The sequence below is a fragment of the Rhincodon typus genome, chromosome 30 (assembly GCF_021869965.1).
Source record: "Rhincodon typus isolate 14 chromosome 30, sRhiTyp1.1, whole genome shotgun sequence".
Classification (NCBI taxonomy): Eukaryota; Metazoa; Chordata; class Chondrichthyes; order Orectolobiformes; family Rhincodontidae; genus Rhincodon; species Rhincodon typus.
In genome coordinates this window covers 29,200,915-29,222,315 of record NC_063361.1, presented here as the reverse complement: position 1 = coordinate 29,222,315, position 21,401 = coordinate 29,200,915, and the positions used below count along the sequence as shown (strand labels likewise).

Here is a 21,401-nt window from a genome sequence, read left to right as displayed (position 1 = left end):
AATGTTTCTGAAGTATCATTGTGGTCTGTAGATGTTACTTGATGTTACTGAAGGCTTACAGCAAGTTTATCGTCATGACCTCTTGGTCTCTCTAATGTTTAGGTATATTACAGACATTGAGCAGTTTTAATTATTTATCTCCCAATTAATTATACTTTTCATATGAGACTGTTGTACTATCTGGTTTTTTGATAGACCTGTTATTTAGTGTGCTTGATATGGCCATGTGTGTTCCTGCATTGAATGTATGTAAGGAGATGTTTACAGTAAGTTCTAGATAAATGCCCACTTAATTTGATCAGAATCTATGTCCCAATATAGCTTAAACAGAACAGATGAATGCAGTGGGAGATTTTGTAATCAAATTAAGTACATTGACAGGAAATACTTAGCATTCAAATAGAATAGAAAACCTAATAGAGGGTTATAACATTTCAAACAGTTTTCAATTTCTAAATGTTTAAGCTATCTTTTAGCTGCATTTGGCTGTCATCTGTTTTGTTCTTTCAATTTGATTTCCAGGATGTAGCATTCTCCTCCCCACCCCTCCGTTTAGCTCTGCTTACCCAGGCTAGACTCTACGTGTTTGTGAATGAGCGTATGTGAATGAGATCATATGTTACTGCATTTTCCTGAAGTACTGTCTGTTGTTTATTTTTCAGTGCTTGGTGTTAAGAGTATATCTCATTTGGCCTGTGCAAAGTTCTTGCCAGCTCTGTAGTAGCACATGTTAGTGTTGTTCTGGGAGTAGCTGAACTCTGCGTTACCCCAGTGCTGTCAGGAGACATGTTTATAAACCTGTTCAATGAGCCACGGCATTGTCGGCCCTGCAGCTAGATGAGACTTAGCTTCTTAGAAGCAACCTTTCCTCCAACCGTATTAAATATGAAATAAAGCCCACTTAGGAGGGCAGGATTTCAAATGGCAATGTCCAAATATTGTATCTCTCAACATTTGATTATGGTGCATCTTAAGAACCACAATTTTCACAGTAATTCACAAGAGTCTAGGCAGGAGCAGTGTTCTATATTTATTCACATGGTGTAGAAAAATTGATATGTGTGCTTGTATAATAGAAGGGAATTTCTAAATGTAAATGAGTTCTGGAATCTAATTTGAGTAATGTCACTAATTGTTTTGTAGCTTACCCCAATGCCTATTAGTGTAACCAACATTAGCAAGTACTCCTTATCTGAGCAATACAAGAACAGTTCACAATCTTCAAGAGCATGTTATACAGTCTGTAAAGCTACATTTCATCAGTTAGCTTTAGAGAATGCCCAGGAGGTAAGCTGCCACCCAGAAACATAACTTCTAAATCTGACCATGTGCCTCAAGCCAAACCTTCTTATGTTAACTCTGTGAATAATAAATACATTGTACATTGTTGGCCAATGAACATTCCCTTTTCTATAGAAGGTGCTGATCTGTTGTCCACACTCACCAAGATTTATGTTCAAATTGTCATTCTTCATCTAGGGGCCTGAATGTCAATTATGCATCAACTAACTGAGTGGGACCAGGAAGTGGGGGAATTAAAGATGAGCCTCATCCTTACTTCCCAATTAATTTCCACTGTGTCACAGGGATTAGTGTTGGAGCCTCACTGTTTGTAATTTATATAAATTTCTTGGGTGGAGGAACAGAAGGTATTGTTGCCAAATTGACTGATGACTCAAAGATAGGTAGGAAAGTAAGTGATAAAGAGTCTACAAAAAGGTGTAGAATCATAGAACCCGTACAGTACAGAAGGAGGTCATTTGGCCTATCAAGTCCACACCAACCCTCCAAAGAGCATCCCACCCACAACCCCTTCTGCATCCTCACATTTACCATGGCTAATCCACCCAGCCTACACATCCCTGAATACCACGGACAATTTCAGCATGGCCAATCCACCTAATCTGCACACCTTTGGACTGTGGGAGGAAACCCACGCAGACACGGGGAGAATGTGCAAACTCCACATAGACAGTCGCCCGAGTGTGGAATCAAACCCAGGTCCTTGGTGCTGAGAGGCAGCAGTGCTAACCACTGGGCTACCTTGCCGGTTAAATGAATGAGCACAGCTGTGGCAAGTAGAGTACAATATGGGAAAATGTGAATTTGTCCATTTTGACAAGAAGAATAACAAAGCATATTATCTGAATGGTGAGAAAATGCAGAGCTCTGAGATGCAAAGCGACCTGGGTGTCCTTGCCCTTGAACTGCAAAAATTAATTTGCAGATACACCAGGTAATTAGGAAAGCTGATAGAATGTTATCATTTATTGTGAGGGGAGTTGTAGATGTAATATGTCTGGACTTTCGGGAGACATTTGATAAGGCGATACATAAAAGGTTAATTCACAAGGTTGGATCATATGGGATATGGGGTAATTTATTATCTGGGATAGGTGACTGGCAGATGGACAGAAGGCAGAGAGTCAGGATAAATGGGTTTCTTTCTGGATGGCTAGGAATAACTAGTGGGGTGCCACAGGGTCCGGTCCTTGGACCCCAGCTATGTACAATCTACATTAACGACTCGGATAAAGAGATAGAAGGCTCTATAGCCAAATTTGCGGACAACACAAAAATAGGTGGGACAGTAAATTGCCATGAGGAAATAAGAACCTTACAAACGGATATAAATAGGTTAGGAGCGTGGGCCAAAATGTGACAGATGGAGTTTAACATGGATAAGTGTGAGGTCATGCATTTTAGTCAGAAAATTGGGAAGGCGACCTATAATCTAAATGGGGAGAGACTTCTGGCTGCTCCAGTGCAGAGGGATCTGGGTGTCCTCGTTCATAAGTCACAGAAAACGAGCAAGCAGGTACAGCAGGTAATAAAGAAAGCGAATGGAATGTTGGCTTTTATAGCTAAAGGAATAGCATATAAAGTAAGGAAGTATTGTTGCAACTGTACAAGGCATTGGTGAGACCGCACCTGGAATACTGTGCACAGTTTTGGTCCCCTTACTTGAGGAAAGATGTAGTGGAATTGGAGGCAGTTCAGAGGAGGTTCACTGGATTGATTCCAGAGATGAGGGGTTTGTCATGTAAAGAGAGATCAAACAGTTTAGGCCTATACTCTCTGGAATTTAGAAGAATGAGGGGAGATCAAATTGAGGTCTTCAAGATGATTAAAGGTATAGATAAAATAGACGTGGAGCAGATACTTCTTCTTGTGGGGCATTCTAGGATGAGGGGTCATAGTCTTAGGATAAGGGGTAGCAAATTTAAAACAGAATTGAGGAGACACTACTTCTCCCAAAGTGTTGTGAATCTATGGAATTCGCAATCCCAAAGTGCAGTGAATGCTGGGACAGTGAATAAATTTAAGGAGGAGTTAGACTGATTTTTAACTGTAATGGGTTGAAGGGTTATGAGGAGAAGGCAAGAAAATGGGTGAGGAGCACATCAGCCATGATTGAATTGCAGAGTAGACATCAATGGGCTGAATGGCCCAATTCTGCCCATATGTCTTATGAACTTATGAACTCATGAACAAAAGTAGTGAAGTTATTCTTCACTTATGCAGGGTTTTGATGAGACTTCATCTGGAGTACTGTGTACAGAATTGGTCACCTTATTTAAGGAAGGATGTAAATGCATTGGAGGCAGTTCAGAGAAAATTTACCAATCTAATATCTGGAATAGGTAAGTTGTCTTATGATGAAAGGTTTGACACACTTGGTTTATATCTGCTGGATCTTAGAAAAATAATAGAAGACTTGATCGGAACATACAATATCCTGACTTGACTGGGTGAATGGGAAAATCTAGAAATAAGAAATCTAGCGAATTCCATAGATTCACAACACTTTGGGAGAAGTAGTGTCTCCTCAATTCTGTTTTAAATTTGCTACCTCTTATCCTAAAACTATGACCCCTCATCCTAGAATGCCCCACAAGAAGAAGCATCTGCTCCACGTCTATTTTATCTATACCTTTAATCATCTTGAAGACCTCAATTTGATCTCCCCTCATTCTTCTAAATTCCAGAGAGTATAGGCCTAAACTGTTTAAAAAATAAAACAGCCCCATTTAAAATAATTGAGACAAAGGCTTTCTTACAAATGGTCTTGAGTCTTTGGAACTCTCTTCCTGAAATTGGAGTGGAACAGAGTCCTTGAATATTTTTAAGGCAGAAGGGAGTAAATTTTTAGTAAGGATAGTGTGAAAGATTATCAGGAGTAGGTGGGAATACCAGATTTGAGGGAACAATTAGATTAAGAATGATCTTAATAAATAGCAGTATGGACTCGAGGGGCTGAATGGCCTAATCCTGCTCCTCATTTGTATGTTCATAAGCACAGCAAAACCAATGTAACCCAATGTTACTGTCTGGTCCAGATTAAGGGTATTGGGGCCAATACCCATCAAACCTCCAGAGCATCAGGACAAAGGTAAAAGTTATATCAAATCCACTCTGCCGCTGCTGCACACTATCAATCCAGCCAACTGAGCTAAAGACCACCTTAGCCCTAAATGACACAGCAGCCTTAAGGTACAAGTAACAACCCTTGACTTGCTGAAAAATGCAATGTTTACAAATGGATTGAATGGTAAGTGTGCCATCCAGGATGGTAGGGACCCAAGAAAGACCCAATTTCAATTCCAATCTGGATTGAGTTGACTGATTGCAGGTAAATGTCAACATGAGTGCTTTATCTGGCTTTGACCTAGGATTAAGGAGGTTAATAGTCCACCAGGGTTTCCACCACTGAATAACCTCCGGCAACCATACCACTTCCATCCCAAACATGATGTGAAGTTAAGACTGGATAGGTATTAGATTTGTCCAGCCTTCATTGGCTATCCACTAACAAATAGTTGAAACAGAAGGGGAAAAATTAAGGTTTGCGGTGTTGGAAGAGAGCAGGACAGACCAATATCATAATGCAGTACTGTACTAATCATGTTAATCAGGTCATCCAACCTCAAGACTTCTTATTCCTCCATACCTGTATTTACACACAGCTCGTTTCAAAACTGCAGACATCAGCAAATCTACCACATCAGAACAAGTCCTAAATGCAGATAAGAGACTGAACAACGACTTGCATATTCTGCAAAAAATAACTTAAAGTAAGAAGGGGTTACAATGCGAAAAAATCATCCTGCTAAAGCACTAGGCAGTTAGAATATTTGTACCTAATGGCTGCAGAAAATGCTTCATTATATCAGGACATTTCTTAATTCACTTTGTTTGGGTAATATCATCGTTAAAATAAAAAACAAAGGAATATTACGCAAATGGTCAAATGCAAATTTCACAAATAGTAATTTCTGTGACACAGATTTCTTACACCAGACCCAACTAACAAAACTGTTGGGTTCTGAAAAAATGTCATTGATGTGAAATGTCACCCTATGGTTGTTCAAAATTATCACTGATGGTTTGAAATTATCACTGTATTTTAAAATCCTTCCATAAACTAATCAGTCCCTATCTCTATAAACTGTGCCAGCCTGATAAACTCTCTGCACTCCCTCAATTCTGATCTCTTGGCACATCCCTCATTTTAATCGCTTCACCAGTTTCAACCGTGTCTTTAGTTGACTAGGTCCTAAACTCTGGAATTCCAACACTAAACCACTCCACCCCTCTACATCTCTCCTTACCTTTATGATGCTACTTAAAACCAACCGTTTAATTAAGCTTTGGTTTCCTGTCTTAATATCCCTTTAGCTCAGTATCAGATCTTTTATAATGGTCCTTGTATCAGTTTACTACATAACTGTACAAATGCATGTTGTTGTTGCTCCTTCACTTCATACATTGCCTTAAAGGATGATTATTGTACAAGAATTTTATTCGTATCATTACAGTTTCATACTTTCTTGTATATTTTTCCAAAAAAGTACATTATTCATACATTTGTAAGAATACATTATAAAGCATTTCAATTTCAATCTTACACAATTTGCAATAAAATTTAATTTTTACAAATATTCAAGACACAACAGTATTTGTATAAGCCCAAGTTTCACTCTTGAGATTAATGGAATGACTGTCCAATAATCCAACCCCCAATCAATGTGATAGCACTTTCAGATTTACTTCACAGGCAAAAAAATTAAGCAAAGATAGTTCTGCAGATTCTAATTTGGTATGGGAAAAGTTCTATAATTGAACCATTAAAACACACAGGATTCTTAAGGGGCTTGGCAGGGTAAATGCTGAGAGGATGTTTCCCCTCATGGGAGAGTCTAGGACAAGAGGGCATAGTGGTCTATTTTAAAACTGAGATAAGGAGGAATTTCTTCTCTCAGATGATCAAAGATGAATCTTTGGAACTCCTTGTCATAAAGCCCTTGTGTATATTTAAAGCTGAGATAGATTCTTGATCAATAGGGGAGTCAAGGGTTGTGGGGAAAGGGCAGGAAAGTGGAAGTGAGGTGTGTCAGATCAACCATGATCCTATTGATAGCTAAGTAGGCTTGATGGGCCAAATGGCCTGTTTCCACACTGTTGGGATTCTATGGAGAAATAGGCCATTTGGCCCAATAAGTCCACGCTGCCCCTCCAAAGAGCATCCCACCCAGACCATAACCCCTACCCTTCCCCTGTAACCCTGCATTTCCCATGTCTAATCCACACAGCCCTGGACACAACAGGCAAATTAGCATGGTCAATCCACCTAACCTGCTTATCTTTGGACTGTGGTAGGAGACTGGAGCACCCGGAGGAAACCCGCACAGACACGGGGAGAACATGCAAACTCCACACAGGCAGCTGCCCGAGGATGGAATCGAACCTAGGTCCCTGGTACTATGAGGTAGCAGCGCTAACCACTGAGCCACTGTGCCGCCATGCCACCCTTGTGGCCTTATGGTTTAATAGTTGATGGTTCTTGGAACGGTGCTAGCAGAGATAACTATTTTGTGACCTCTTTTGCTTAATATCTTCCTAAATGATCTGGAGCTAGAAGTCACAGTTGCAAGGGTTAGATGTTTGGATTATACACATCAAATAAAGCTGGTCAACTGAAATATTGAATAGGATATGCTATAAGATTTGAATGTACTAGAGAATTATGGGGACCGTGTGGATTAGATTTAGTATAGAGAAATTAAAACTGCTTCACGAAAACACATGAGGGGACTGTCATTTACGTAGAAAGAAAATAAAGTGCATGGAAAGTGAATACAGCACTGACTGTCCTGATGGATAATGAATTGAAACTACTGCAACAATGCTCGCTTGCGCTGAGTAAAGAAAATCCTGTTTTTGGGAAAATTTTAAATATCAATACACCCTGTATAACCAAAATAGTGAAATAATTCTGACACATTCCGTATCATTGATACAACTAAACTTTAACCTTTAGAATAATTGAGGGTTTTAATAATAGCGATTAATCACTAAGATTAGTTAAAAGCTCAGTTATCTCATTTGACTACTGGAAAATAAACTAGACGGACAATGACAACTTTTTGTGTTGCAATTCCTATATTATTAACTGCAATTGCTTATATATGAGGTTGCACTACACAATGTTACAATTAATAGCTAATAAGTCAGAGTGTTAGTCCAGAAAATAAAGTCTTGTGAAAACATAATGTTTAATTAGCTGCAGTTTAATGAAGTTAAAAGAAATTCCAGTTGGAAAATAATATGTATGGCAAGTGTTAGATTCATGAATCTGTGTAGAGAGTTGTGCACCTGTATTCTTTATCAACATAAAGTTCAGTTTCACCTTTGCTTCAATAGCTATTACTCATATTTAAACAGAAAATAGAGTTGGTAGTTTATTGAACTGTAATGTTTACTGTTTCTTTGGCTAACCTTTTAATTCATCTCTTTTTGTTTCTGTTTTGGCTTTGTCAATTTTCGCCTGAAAGATTTTAATTTATAAATACGTCAGTTATTTTGTAACATTCAGAGGTTAAATCGGTTTAGTCAGCACAAACCGAGAAATGAATTTTTGACTTCCAGGCCTGTATGCCTCTGTTTCTCATTCGGAGATAAATTTACAAGAAACATTCAAAAGTGTTTGATATTGACATTCACAGATGTGCTAATAATCATTGATCTTGTTTGTCTAGTCCCAAAGCATAAATATGTTCTCATCAGCAATATGCTGGAAGCCAGTCTAAACTCAATGTCATTAGTTTAAGACAGCTTGTTCTTAACTATATAATTTACACATTCAGCAGTTTATGTTCTATGTGTACACTGCAACTGCTGACCTGAACAATGCGGAGGCACCTAACATTTAACTTTCACAGTTTCATTTCTATCCAACTTGATATCTATATATTGCAAATTAGTCATAATTCTCACATCAATAAAATAATTTCATAACCTCCTTTACGCCAGTTTAAATGACTTTTTCTGTATGAATATAAGTTGCAACTCTGTGCATCCACAGTGCCTGATTAAAGTTCTTATTAACGCAGGTTGAATATTTCACAAGAATTGGATAAATACACTCCTGTTACAACTACTTCTATTTCCTTTCCTCTTTCACCAAGAACAGTGGGCATTAACAAGAGGTGGTGTAGAGCAAAGATTTTCATCAGAGCAAATATCTTCCGTTTCAGTAAACAAAAATATGCAATTTTCTCCCCAGTTTGGCCTCATGTCAAGTTAGTGCATATAATTTACATTCCTATCCTCATGTTTATAACTCAGCCTTGCCTTTTCCTAGCTCTTTCCCCGAAAATTCCACCATTCTTGAAGGGTGCTTTCCTCTAATGCCATACTCTTGCATATTTCCATCACTTCTCCCCGTCGCTAGAGCTGTGTCTTCAGCTAGCTAGGTTTTGGAATCCCCTCTCTAAACCTCTCCATTTCTCCCTCATTCACATTGCTTAAACCCTTTGACCAATTGTTTGGCCTTCCCTTCTAATGTCTCCTCTATTTGAAATCTGGTAAGGCTCCTGTGAATTACTTTGGGGAGATGTTTTGCAAAAAGTAAGGTGTTATATGGCAGCACCAGTGAATGGAGACACAGAGTGCTTTTGGTCATTGCAGTGTTCTATGTTTCAGCATGTTCCAATTTGATCATACATTGTCATCATGAGTAGTTGGCTCAGAATCTACGGATCAATTAGTGTCCGCCCTGATGTCAGGAAAGAAAGGTTCGTAAAAAGGGAAATGGTTCCAACAGATTTAGTACAATAATATTGTCCTATGTTCAGAAGGTGCACATATTTTACATGCATGTGTTGTAGCGATGAGAATGTTCTTAGGCACTGGCATTTTTGCAAAGTATTCAACAATATATTGCCAGGCAGGCATTCACATACTGTTGTTAAACAAGGCGCTTGCATCTATGTAGCACCTTTCATAAGTTCAGGGCAACCAAAAATGCTTTTCTGTCAATGTTATTTTCTGAAATGTAATCATTACTCATGTAATCATCTACTTTTGGGAAATGTGGCAGGTAATTTGTGTACAGCAAGATCCCAGAAGTAGTGACAACATAATGACTTGGTAATCCCTTTAAGTGACATTGATTTGAAGGATAAATATTGGCTAGATAGTAGGGAAAATTTCTCTGCTATTCTTTGAAATATCGCCATGAGATAGAGGGCTGGCAGGGTTACATTTAATTGATAAAAACCAAAATAACTATGGATGTTCGAAATCAGAAACAAAAACAGAAATCACTGGTAAAGCTCAGCAGGTATTTTGAGTTCTGAGGAAGGGTCACTGGACCCAAAAGGATAACTCTGATTTCTCTCCACAGATGCTGCCAGACCTGCTGTGAGCGTTTCAGCAATTTCTGTTTTTGTCAGTTTAATAGCTGAGCGTTAGCATAGGCAACACAGGATTTTGTTCTGGTGTCTAAGTTTGATGATTGGACTTTCTGCTGCTGCAGCAATGATGTTAACCAATTTTTTTTACTGCATTTCTGAAATTTCATGAGCTCCTGTGCATTGTTAGATTCATGCACTTTTTTTTTCCCTGCAAGGTATCTGGGAATACTGTTGAATGTATTTTTCCTGGAATCATTCAGATTGGGAAGGTATAATAGGGAGATGGACTGAGGGGTGTGCAGGTAATAAATGGTATAGAATCTTGACACAGATACCTCTGTCTGATAGGATATAAACAAGTGGACAGTGAAGATACCTAGGAAAGGTAGTTTGCTTCTGCCAATAGTTTTAACTATTGACTCTAATTAACAGCATTTAAATACTTAGATGGCATTTAAGATTACAGTTTGGTCAACCAAATCCCACCATCTGAATTACCTACCCATCTGCAGTGGCATTTAATCTATTCAGGAGACTGCAGTGGTTTTTCAACACATTAAAAGCAGCAGAAAATTAGATGCTCCAGCATCGTCTGTGTCCACCCTTGAGCAACTGTCTGTGTGGAGTTTGCACATTCTCCCCGTGTCTGTGTGGGTTTCCTCTGGGTGCTCCGGTTTCCTCCCACAGCCCAAAGATGTGCAGGTTAGGTGGATTGACCAAAATAAAATTGCCCATAGTGTTCAGGGATGTGTGGATTAGGTGGGTTATGGGGGAATGGGTCTGGATGGGATGGTCTGAGGGTCGATGTGGACTTGTTGGGCCGCAGGGCCTGTTTCCAGGGATTCTATTATTCTATGATTCACCAACTGTACTGTACTAATAGTAATAAATGATCACAATTACAGTTGAAAGAGTTCTCCAATGTATATAGCAATGGCCAAAGATGTTTTGACTTCACTGCATGATTTTTAGATTTGGAAGCCAAAAGCCTTTTATCAGTAAACTCATTTTATGTGATGAATCTGTACGCTTATGTACAGTCATATCTTATTACCTTTTTACTATCTTTCTGCATCACTGTGGTCTGATGTGCAATTTGCTGACTTACAAGGTTAGACTGTTCCAAAGCTAAAGCAAATTCAGTTTGTGAAGTTGTATTTAGTAGCAAGTGATCCAATGGGTCTTGGTTTCCTTGGGTAGCTCAGGGATATTGAGACGCAGCTGAAATATTATGTTCGCAAGCTCTGAAACAGTTATGGTTGCAAGCAAGTGAGCAGCTTGATGACAGCTTTAACTCCTCGTATTTCTCTTTCAACCTGTGGCTGCAGCCTAAATGACAACATTGAGATTTAGGTCCTGCAGCAGTAAAAATGGTCCACTGATAGAAGCAATGAGATCTCATCAGAATCCTCACTATCCCACATTCTTCCTGTCCCTTCCTTTCCCACACTTTCCAGTTTACTCTCTGCCCCCACCCATAAGACCTTATCAAATAGGAACAGGAGTAGGCCATTTGTCCCCTCAAGTCTGTTCTTCCATTCAATAGGATCATGGCTGATCCAACATTCCTCATGTCCACTTTCTTGCATTTTGCCTGTAGCCCTTGATTCTCCTCCTGATCAAGAATGTAATTCAGCCTTAAATATACACTCTGTCCCCACAGCTCTCTGTGGCAAGGAGTTCAAAAGACTCACACCCTACTTTTAAATTTGTCATCCTCCTACCATCCCCCACTCCCCCCCCCACCTTATTCTGAGACTATGCCCTCTGCTTCTAGACTCTCCCATGAGGGGAATCGTCCTCTCAGCATTGACCCTGTCAAGTCCCTTAAGAATTCTAGATGTTTCAATGAGATTGCATCTCACAGACAGCAAAGTGATTATTAATGTTGGATCATGTTAGTTTGTGATAAATATTGGCCAGGGAACTGGCCCAAAGTCCCCTGAAATGAAAACAAAACACCCAAGAGACTAAACCAATCATGCAGCATCTGTGGACAGAGAAACATAGTTAATGCTTTGGAGGCCAAGAAGAGTCATATTGGACTTGAAACATTAACCCTGTTTCTCTCTCCACAGGTGCTACTGGACCTGCTGAGCCTCTCTATCACTTTCTGTTTCCGTTTCAGATCTCCAGCCTCCGCAGTACTTTGCTTTTACAGAATTACCCTGCTGTTTTTCAATTAATTAATACAAAAGGGTCTCAGCCTTCTTTCCAACCTCAGACATTATGTTCAATTTTCTATCGAGGAGCTGGAACCTACGAGAGGTACAAGTGTTACTGAGTCATAGAAATCACACAAGATCTGCCATTTAGTACTCAACTTAAGATAGTTTTATGTTGGGAGAGTCCATGCCTATTAGATTGTTGGTGTCTCAAAATTTCACGTGACATGCCTGTGACAAATAAGGAAACTGTTTTACTGAATCATTAGGTGTCCATTTTGTTACAAGCTCCTCCACATGATTGTCAGCCCATTGTGACAGAACCTCGAAGCCTATCCACGCCACCCGCACCCCCCCACCCACCCCCTCCACACTTGAGATTTTACATCTTTTACATCATTGTACAACTTGGTTTCATTTCAAATCGTCAGTCTCGTCAGAAACCAGTAATGGAACTTGGCTGTTGTATTTTCTTTCTCCGCTCGAGTGGTTTTTACTGAAAATGTTTCACTCATGTGATCCACTTGCTTTCCTGTACATAGCAGAGCGAGCAAGTCAGAAAAAGCCTGTAGTCAATGAACCTTAGCCAGTTTCCTCACTCAGTTTCTTATTCTGATTACTTGGTTTTGTCATTTTTTAAAAATAAGTTTACATTTAGTTTACATTAATTGAAAATTGATCCAACTGTCAAAAAGATATCCAATGCATGTCACGTGTTTCAAGGAGGAATTTTCAAATTTGTAAAAATTGCTGAAATCAGGCACGAGACTGGGACATAATGCATCCCCAGTTATCTGTTGCTGGTCACTGTATAAATGTTAACTGAATCAGATTTGGATGAATCTTTTAAAACTAAAGGCACCTGTTCTCATCTACTATTCCAGAATCATCCTGGCTCTTAACATGCATCTTTGCCTAGTTTCTTGCCCATCTCCCATATGCCCTCTGCCACCTCCTCATCAATGGCACCCACCCCAGTTCCTTTGCTTCTATTCCCATTAAACTCACTGACCACTCAACTTCCTCTCCTGTCCTCCCACGTTAGCCAAGACTGTAACCACCCTCGCCTTTTAAGTGTTGTCCCTCTCTCCTTTTAAGTCAGTTGCCATCACCATGCTCCCCATTCCTCAAAAAAAAATTGTACCCACAATCATTCCAAACTCCCATTCCACCTCCCATTCCTCTCCAAAGTCCTTGATAATGTCATGACCTCTCAAATACCCATCTTTCGCAGAACTCTATGTCTGAATCCCTCCAATCAGGTTTCTGCTGCTACCACAGTACGGAAACAACTCTCACCATGTGATTATGACCTTTCCTGCTCTACTGTCTTCCGCTCTGCCTCATTGACCAACACCTGAAGACCTGTAGATGGGACTGCACTCTCCTGATTCCATTCTTATCAACCTGTTTCTAGCCAGAGCACCACGTGTGATGTCTTTTCCTCATGCCCTCACACTCCAGCATCTGGTGTTGTCTCCAGATGTTGAGTGCCCTTTATTTCTCAATTCCATATAACTCAATTTCATATCTTAGAATCATACAGGACAGAAGAGGCCCTACACTCCATTGAGTCCAAACTGACTAAAAGTTACCTAAATCTACACCTTCCAGCACTTGGCCCATAGCCTTGAATGTTATGACTTTTCAAGTACTCATCTAAGCATCTTTTTAAGTGGTTATCCAACCCAACTACCCTCCCAGGAATTGCAATCCAGATGCCCAACCCCTTCTGGATGAAAAAGATTTTTCTCAAATCCCCTCTGAATCTCCTGCCTTTCACCTGATAAGCATACACCTTGTTACTGATCCTCACTCTAAGGGCAATGGCTGCTTTCTATCCTTCCCTTCATAATCTTATTTCCCTCGATCAGGTTCCCACTCAACCTTCCCTGCTCTTAAGAAAACAGCCTGTGCTTCACCAGCCTCTCTTCAAAGCTAAAGTACTCCATCCCAGGCAACATCCTGGTGAATCTCCTCTGCACCCTCTCCAGCGCAATCGTTTCCTTTCTATAGTATGGTGACCAGAACTGCTCACAGTACTGCAGCTGTGGCCTAACCAAAGTCCTGTACAGTTCCAACATGACCTCCCTGCTCTTATGATCTATGCCACAACTGATAAAGGCACTTCTTAACTACACTGTTAACCTGTCCTACCACCTTCAGGGATCTGTAGACATGCACCCTTAGATCCCTCTGTTCCTCTTATGTAAGTCTGTCATAGTTTAATTTAAAATGATCTGTAATAATTACGGGAATGTTTATTATATTGATTGTGTGATATAAATATAGACTGTTATTGTTTTATCCAAGGACTGCTACTAATTTTCCAGTTAATTTTATATAGATTTTATTTTCTTATCAGGCTTATTGTTAATTCAGTTTCATAATAAATTATTGGTTGCAGCATTAAAAAAGAAACAGCTTGATTTTCTTTAGTTTAACGTTTTCCAATTATTGACCTTTTCCTTCATGAATGAAATGATTTAGGTGACCCTAGAACGTCCCAAAGTGCTTTAAGAAAAGCAGTATAGCTATTATTGTAATTTTTGAAATGTAGTAGCTGATCTGCATACAGCCAGATCCAAATAATATATAAATATATGTGTATAATGGACCAAGAATTTATGATATGAGTTGAGGGGCTTTCTTTGGTCAGGAAACCAAGCTATTATGTATCTGATTAATCATTGCGTCCATCCCTGGTATTGACAATCACAGTGAGAAGTACAGAATTAAAAATAGAGACTATTCCCTCAACAATGTGACTCTAGACTGAGTGACAGGAAGATCATTATTTTGTTGAGCAGTTTATTTTATTCTCTTTTAAATGTGCAGAGTATTGACCTTTCTTGTTCCCCTCTTTTTCCAGGCGGATGTTTCCTTTCCTGAGTTTTAACATCACGGGGCTGGATCCTTCTGTTCATTATAATATTTATGTGGATGTTGTCCTGGCAGATCAGCATCACTGGAGGTACCAGGGAGGAAAGTGGGTACAGTGTGGCAAAGCAGAAGGCAATATGCAAGGTTAGTGCACCAGAGGCGACAGGCATGAACACCCATGGGCGCTATGCCAGAATAGACTGCACTGTGCTTTAAATCTTTTTACAAGGAAAGGGTGTTATGTATGCTGTGGTCCAAAACACGTAATTTCCTGGCACACGATACACATTTTGTGCTGGAAATTAATCTCAGGAGGTGGTGCAAAATGGAGCGCTTCAGATCACCCATCATTATATGCAGCCATTTAGTTCCAGTGCAGTCAATGGCACTGTACATCAGGCTCTGTATATAACAGGCAGCTGATCAGCTATCACTCATTTTGAGGCACTGTCCATGATAATTTCTAGATGACAGAATTTAGAAAAGACAGCTGCTACTGGATTTTGTGCACGGACACAGATACATATATAATTCTGTAGTCTTACTCGCCAAAGTGGAAACAGTTTTGCTTCAGTGATTTCACTTAACATTCTTTAAGATATTTGTGTTAATACACTGCAGGATGAAACAAACTCAGGCCACCACACTTTAATGTTAAGGCCAATGGGTAATGTTGAAAATTAAATGTTATCAGATACCTGGGGCATATGCTGATGATACAATATTGCTTCGCTGAGCACTGGCCAACATTTAGCGATGCAATTGAGAAGCTTGCTTGTTCCAAACAGTTTTGAAAATTAAACTGTATCCTATTACTACAGTCATTCATTGGAGATGCAATACTTTACGTTTGGCCCTATTGGCAGCGGATGAGTTTTTTTGTTAGAAATAACTGAATGCTTTGAATTGACCTGAGAATATGAAAACCACAACAAAATCCTTTCTTTTTTCACCAAATTGCTGGAAAGTCAAAATAATTGTTTGCCCAAGGACTGAATGCTGTTTAGTTAGGAGGGATATCAGAAACCCAGGTAACTCCCATTTGATTACAGCTGCAAAAAGACTCATGTCACCAAAGCTTGCCATCTTACACTCAAGGACAAACATTTAAATCAGAGGTTGTTGCAATTGACATGAAATTTGGTGTTTTTGCATTTGGCCTGATATGCCCAAGTCAAAAAGGTTCGACACTATATCCCTCTTTCTCCTGACATTGAAGTTCTTGACCACCAAGTGGCCATAGAGGATCTAAGGGCATCTGACCAAAGCCATAAAGGAGAGACAGAAAAAGCGTTCCCACTTTGTACTAAGGAAAGGGAGAAAATAATTTGAAAGCAAATGAAAACGAAACCCACTGTGGAATAAAAGTTCCCATTGCATTTTCGGTCTTTCATCGCGTTATTCTGTGAAGGAGTCAGAAACTAGAGAAAGCCCCTCACACAGTACATCTGCATCATCAGGACTGACCTGTCTTTGGCAAATGCATAGATCTATATTCCACATTCCATCTGATTGCATTCCATTCATATCCACTGTGTGGTATGTCAATTGTCAGGTACAACTTCCCTTGTCAGTTTAATTATTAATTCATGCCAAGCGCATCAATAATTTGGAACTGTTCCAAACAGCACAATATTCACTGACATCAGTTATAATGATAGCATACAGGAGATGTGTGTTGGAAAGCTGTGATGGTGGATATTTCTTAGTGACTTCTGTTCTCTCTTCTGGGTCTTACTGGGCTGCAATTTTACATGCTCAGCTTGCTGTATCATAGCAAGGAGCTAGTGCTTACAGCACTGTGAGCCTTGAGAGCACAGGACAACCACTGGGGGTTCATTCATTCATGGATATGGGCATTACTGGCTGGTCCAGCATTCATTGTGCATCCCTAATTGCCCTGGACAAGGTGGTGGTAAGATACTTTCTTGAACCACTTCAGTCCTTGGGAAGGGAATTGCTGGATTTTGACCCAGCGACAGTGAAGGGACAGTGATATAGTTCCAGGTGAGATGGTATGTGGCTTAAAGGAAACTGGCAGGTGGTGGTGTTCCCCTGCATCCATTGCCCTCACCGTTCTGGTGGTCATGGCTTTGGGATGTGGTGTAAAAGGAGTCTTGGTGAGTTGCTGTGGTTGATCTTGTACACGGTATACACTGCTACCACTGTGTGACTGTCGTGAAGGGAGTGACTGTTGACGCTATTAAAGCCTAAAGCTTATCAAACAGGCCCCTTCATCCTAGATGATGTCAAGCTTCCTGATCGTTGTTGGAGCTGCACCCATCAATTGCCTGCACCCAGGAAATGGAAGGCTATTCAATCACACTCCTGACCTGTACGTTGTGGATGGTGGATAATCATTGAGGAAATAGGAGATCAGTTCCTCGCAGCAGGATTCCTAGCTTCTGACCTGCTGTTGTAGCCATAGTATTTATATGACTAGTCCAGCTCAGTGCCTAGTCAGTGGTATTGTCAGGATGTTGATAGTGAGGAATACAGTGATGGTAATACTGCTGAATGCCAAGGTGCGGTGTTAGATACTTGCTCACTGCAGATGGTCATTGCCTGGAAGATGTTGTTCTCAAGAGCCAGACAGATATGCCCATTCTAAAACGGTTGTTATTTGAAGGGTCAGGAATCTTGGACCTTGCTGTTTCATGGCTGAGAGGTGTCTAACCTTTGACCAATCAGAAGCTGAATATTAAAGTTTCCTGATAGGTATGAGAGGTAGAAAATATGTGCATTTACACAGCATGTTACATAATAAAGTGCTTTTGAAGTATGGTCGCTGTTGTGGCAGCCAATTTTCACACAGCAAGGTCTCATAGACTGTAATGTGAGAATGGGTCGGTGATCTCAGTGATATTGGTTGAGGGATAGATATTAGCCAGGTCATCAGGGATAACCCTCATGTTCTTTTTTGAAACAGTCTCATGGGTTCTGTCAAGTCCTGCTGTGAAAATGTGATTAAATATTTCAGCCAAAAGGTAGTAACTCCAGCTGTGCAGGACTCTGTCAGGTATTGCCCTGGAGTGTCATTCTAGGTTTTTGTGTTTAAGACAAACCTTTTTTGACTCAGAGCGTTACAAAAATGCATCACATGCAACAGTTACTGACGCTGAATTTACACCCCAGAGAGGAGAGAATGTGGAGGTGAGGTGAATGTGGGAGTTAACAGAAGAAGGCTCCTTCCTGCTCTCCCTAACCTTCCCTCACAAAATCAAAAGAGAACTATGGCACAGGAACAGGCCCTTCGGCCCACTATCAACATCCTGAGAATACCACTGACTAGGCACTGAGCTGGACTAGTCATATAAATACTATGGCTACAACAGCAGGTCAGAAGCTAGGAATCCTGCTGCGAGGAACTGATCTCCTATTTCCTCAATGATTATCCACCATCCACAACGTACAGGTCAGGAGTGTGTTTGAATAGCCTTCCATTTCCTGGGTGCAGCTCCAACAACACACAAGGCTGCGCCAATCATCAGGCTCTGACTAAACTAAAAAACAAACCTTCTGCCCTTATTCGGTCCATATCCCTCTATTCCCTCCGTATTCATGTAGCCATCCAGATGCCTCTTAAGTGTCTTCAGTGTGCCTGTTTCCACCACTTCCCCTGGCAGTGTAGTCCAGGTTCCTACCACTCTCTGCGTGAAAAACTTTCTTTGCACATCTCCCTTAAACTTTTGCCCTATCACCTTGAACCTGTTCCCCATTGTATTTGAAACTTCATCCCTGGGAGAAAGCCTCTGATTATCCACCCTATCTGTGCCTCTCATAATTTTGTAAACCTCCATCAGGTCTCCTCTCAGCCACCATCTTTCCAGTGAAAACAACCCTAGTCTTTTTAACCTTTTCCCATAGCCATACTAGGGATGGGCAAGAAACGCTGGCCAGCCAGCGATGCACACATCTCACAAAATGAATAGGAAAAAAAAAATGCCCTTGAGACCAGGCAACATCCTGGTGAACCTTCACTGCATTCTCTCCAAAGCTTCCATGTCCTTCTGGTAATGTGATGACCAAAACTGCATACAATACTTCAAATACGACCCAACAAAGGTTTTATATAGCTGCAATATGTTTTGCCAACTCTTGTACTCCATGCCCAAGCCAATGAAGGCAAGCATGCCATATGCCTTCTTAATCAATTTGACTACCTGTGTTGCCACTTTTAGGGAACTGTGGACCTGCACACCCAGATCCATCTGTATGTTAATGTTCCTAAGGATTCTGCCATTTACAGTATAATTCATACCTAAATGTTATCCTCCAAAATGCATCACCTCGCATTTGTCTGGATTAAACTCCATCTGCCATTTCTGTGCCCAAGTTGCCAATCTATCTATATCCTGTTGTATCCTTTCACAATTGTCGGCATTATCAGCAACTCCACTAATCTTTGTGTTATCTGCAAACTTACTAATCAGACCACCCACATTATCCCCCAGATCATTTATATATACTACAAACAACAGAGGACCCAAGATGGATCCCTGTGGAACATCACTAGTTACCGGTCTACATTCTGAAAAACACCTTCCCACTGCTACCGAGACAACAAGGTGCAGAGCTGGATGAACACAGCAGGCTAAGCAGCATCATAAGAGCAGAATGGCTGACGTTTCAGGCCTAGACCCTTCATCAGAACATGAGCCTTTCTGTTCCTATGATGCTGCTTAGCCTGCTGTGTTCATCCAGCTCTGCACCTTGTTGTCTCGGATTCTCCAGCATCTGCAGTTCCTACTATCTCTGATTCAATTTTATTCCCACTGCTACCGTCTGTTTTCTATGACCAAGCCAATTTTGTATCTATCTAGCCAGCCCACCACGAATCCCATGTGATTTTAGTTTTTGTACTTTTGATGGTTTGCATTATCCATAACGGGCTTTGCTTCTAAATATCCAATTGGCTACGCGGGTGATTATTGGTGGCAGATAACAAGAAAAAACAAAAAATAAAGTCATGGCGATTTGGTGATGGGAAATATCTGTTCAGTTGTGCGTAAGAGAATTTCTGGATATAAAAAGGAAAAAGAAAGCCCTGTAGCTGACTTCATCTTGTTATCTTGGCCCCAATATCATGAATGACTTTAGCTAATTAAAACAAAACCTGTCAATCTCCATTTCGAATTGACCTCTCCCCTCCCTCTCTGATGGTTTTGATGGTGGAGAATTCTGGTTTTCAACCACTATTTAGGTAAAGAATTGTTTTCAGACATCGCCTTTTAAACAGCCCAACTCCAATTACAATTACTTATAATGGAGATAACAGTCTATCATTTTCAATTTTACAACTCAGCCATTGAAACAGCAGAGAGGGGAATTTGTATAATATCTCTGTCCCTGGTGATTCTTTTCTCTTCTGAAATCTATTTTATAAAGAGCAGTGAAATGATCAGAGCTCCCTAAATTATACGTTCTGTATTATATGGCCTCTAAATGTGATGAATTAGTAGGGGTGCAGTTATACTACAACTTCCGTATCAACACAAAGCAGTTTTGGGATCAAAGTGGCAGCCATTTTGGGTGGCACCACTCCAGCCTTTGATCAGAGCCACATGACACAGCCGTCACCAGCAGTTCACCAATATAAAGAGAGAGATAACTAAATCCAATCTCAAATCATCCTTTCAATTCAGTAACAGGAACAGTGGAATAAAAGCAAAATACTGCAAACGCTGGAGATTTAAAATAAAAACAGTGTCGGAAAACTCAGCAGATCCAGCAGCGTCTGTGGGGACAGAAAAATAGTTAACGCTTTGAGACCAATGCTTCTCCTTTGGAATTGGATTGTGGATTATTTGCTGGATGTGTGACACAGTGACCTTCAGAGAGTCTCCTCTGGACATCAGTGGTGCTTGATTTAAATTATCAGTAGCTCTGCAGCTCATAATGCAATGCCTTCTGAAATGATGTGCTGAGGCTGGTATCCCGTCACATCACCCTTTATTTACATGTGCACAGTACAAGGCGACTGACCAGCCTGCTCAGAGTCAGTGGACTCTCTGAATCTCTTGTTTACATCTGTCAGCCAGGGCTCCCTAATTGGCCTAGGTTAACCACCCCAATCAGGGATTTCATAGTCAATGAGATCCGCCTGACACTCATTCCATTCACTACAGTAGGCAACAGACACTGTCTCCCAGCATCAGGGACTGTACCAGATAGACTGACAATGTTGCAGAGCTGATTGCAGATTCATCATTTCACACAATAGAAGCAAGCCATTTACTCTTCTCTTACCTATTTTCCAAAAGCAGTTTCCAATTAATTTCATTTCCCATGCCCTCTTCCTGGATACTTCTAATATTTTATGACTTCCCTTTCCACATCCCATAGGTCCTATTGGCATTTTTTGTTTCCATTCTGACCAATTTACTGCACAAAAACAGAAGTTGCTGGAAAAGCTCAGCAGGTCTGGCAGCATCCGTGCAGACAAATCAGAGTTAACGTTTCGGGTCCGGTGACCCTTCCTCAGAACTGTTCAGATTTTGTTCCAGGTTTACGGCATCTGCAGTTCTTTCGGTTTTTAACTTACTGCACAAAATGGTTTTCCTGATTTCTCCATTGATCTTTGGTGGTGATAGTCAATTCCTGCTTAGTGAAAACAGCATAATTTAATTCACTCAGAGATAGTAGGAACTGCAGA

The 21,401-nt window shown here is 40.4% G+C and overlaps 1 protein-coding gene across 1 annotated transcript in view; it reads left to right on the top strand.

The window, feature by feature from the left end:
• Positions 1-21,401, top strand: part of tbx21 (T-box transcription factor 21) — a 41,559-nt gene that overhangs the window by 7,835 nt on the left and 12,323 nt on the right. Inside the window, exon 2 of the mRNA XM_020527548.2 lies at positions 14,736-14,890. Coding sequence (XP_020383137.2) covers positions 14,736-14,890 — 155 coding nt within the window. The remainder of the gene's footprint in view (positions 1-14,735; positions 14,891-21,401) is intronic.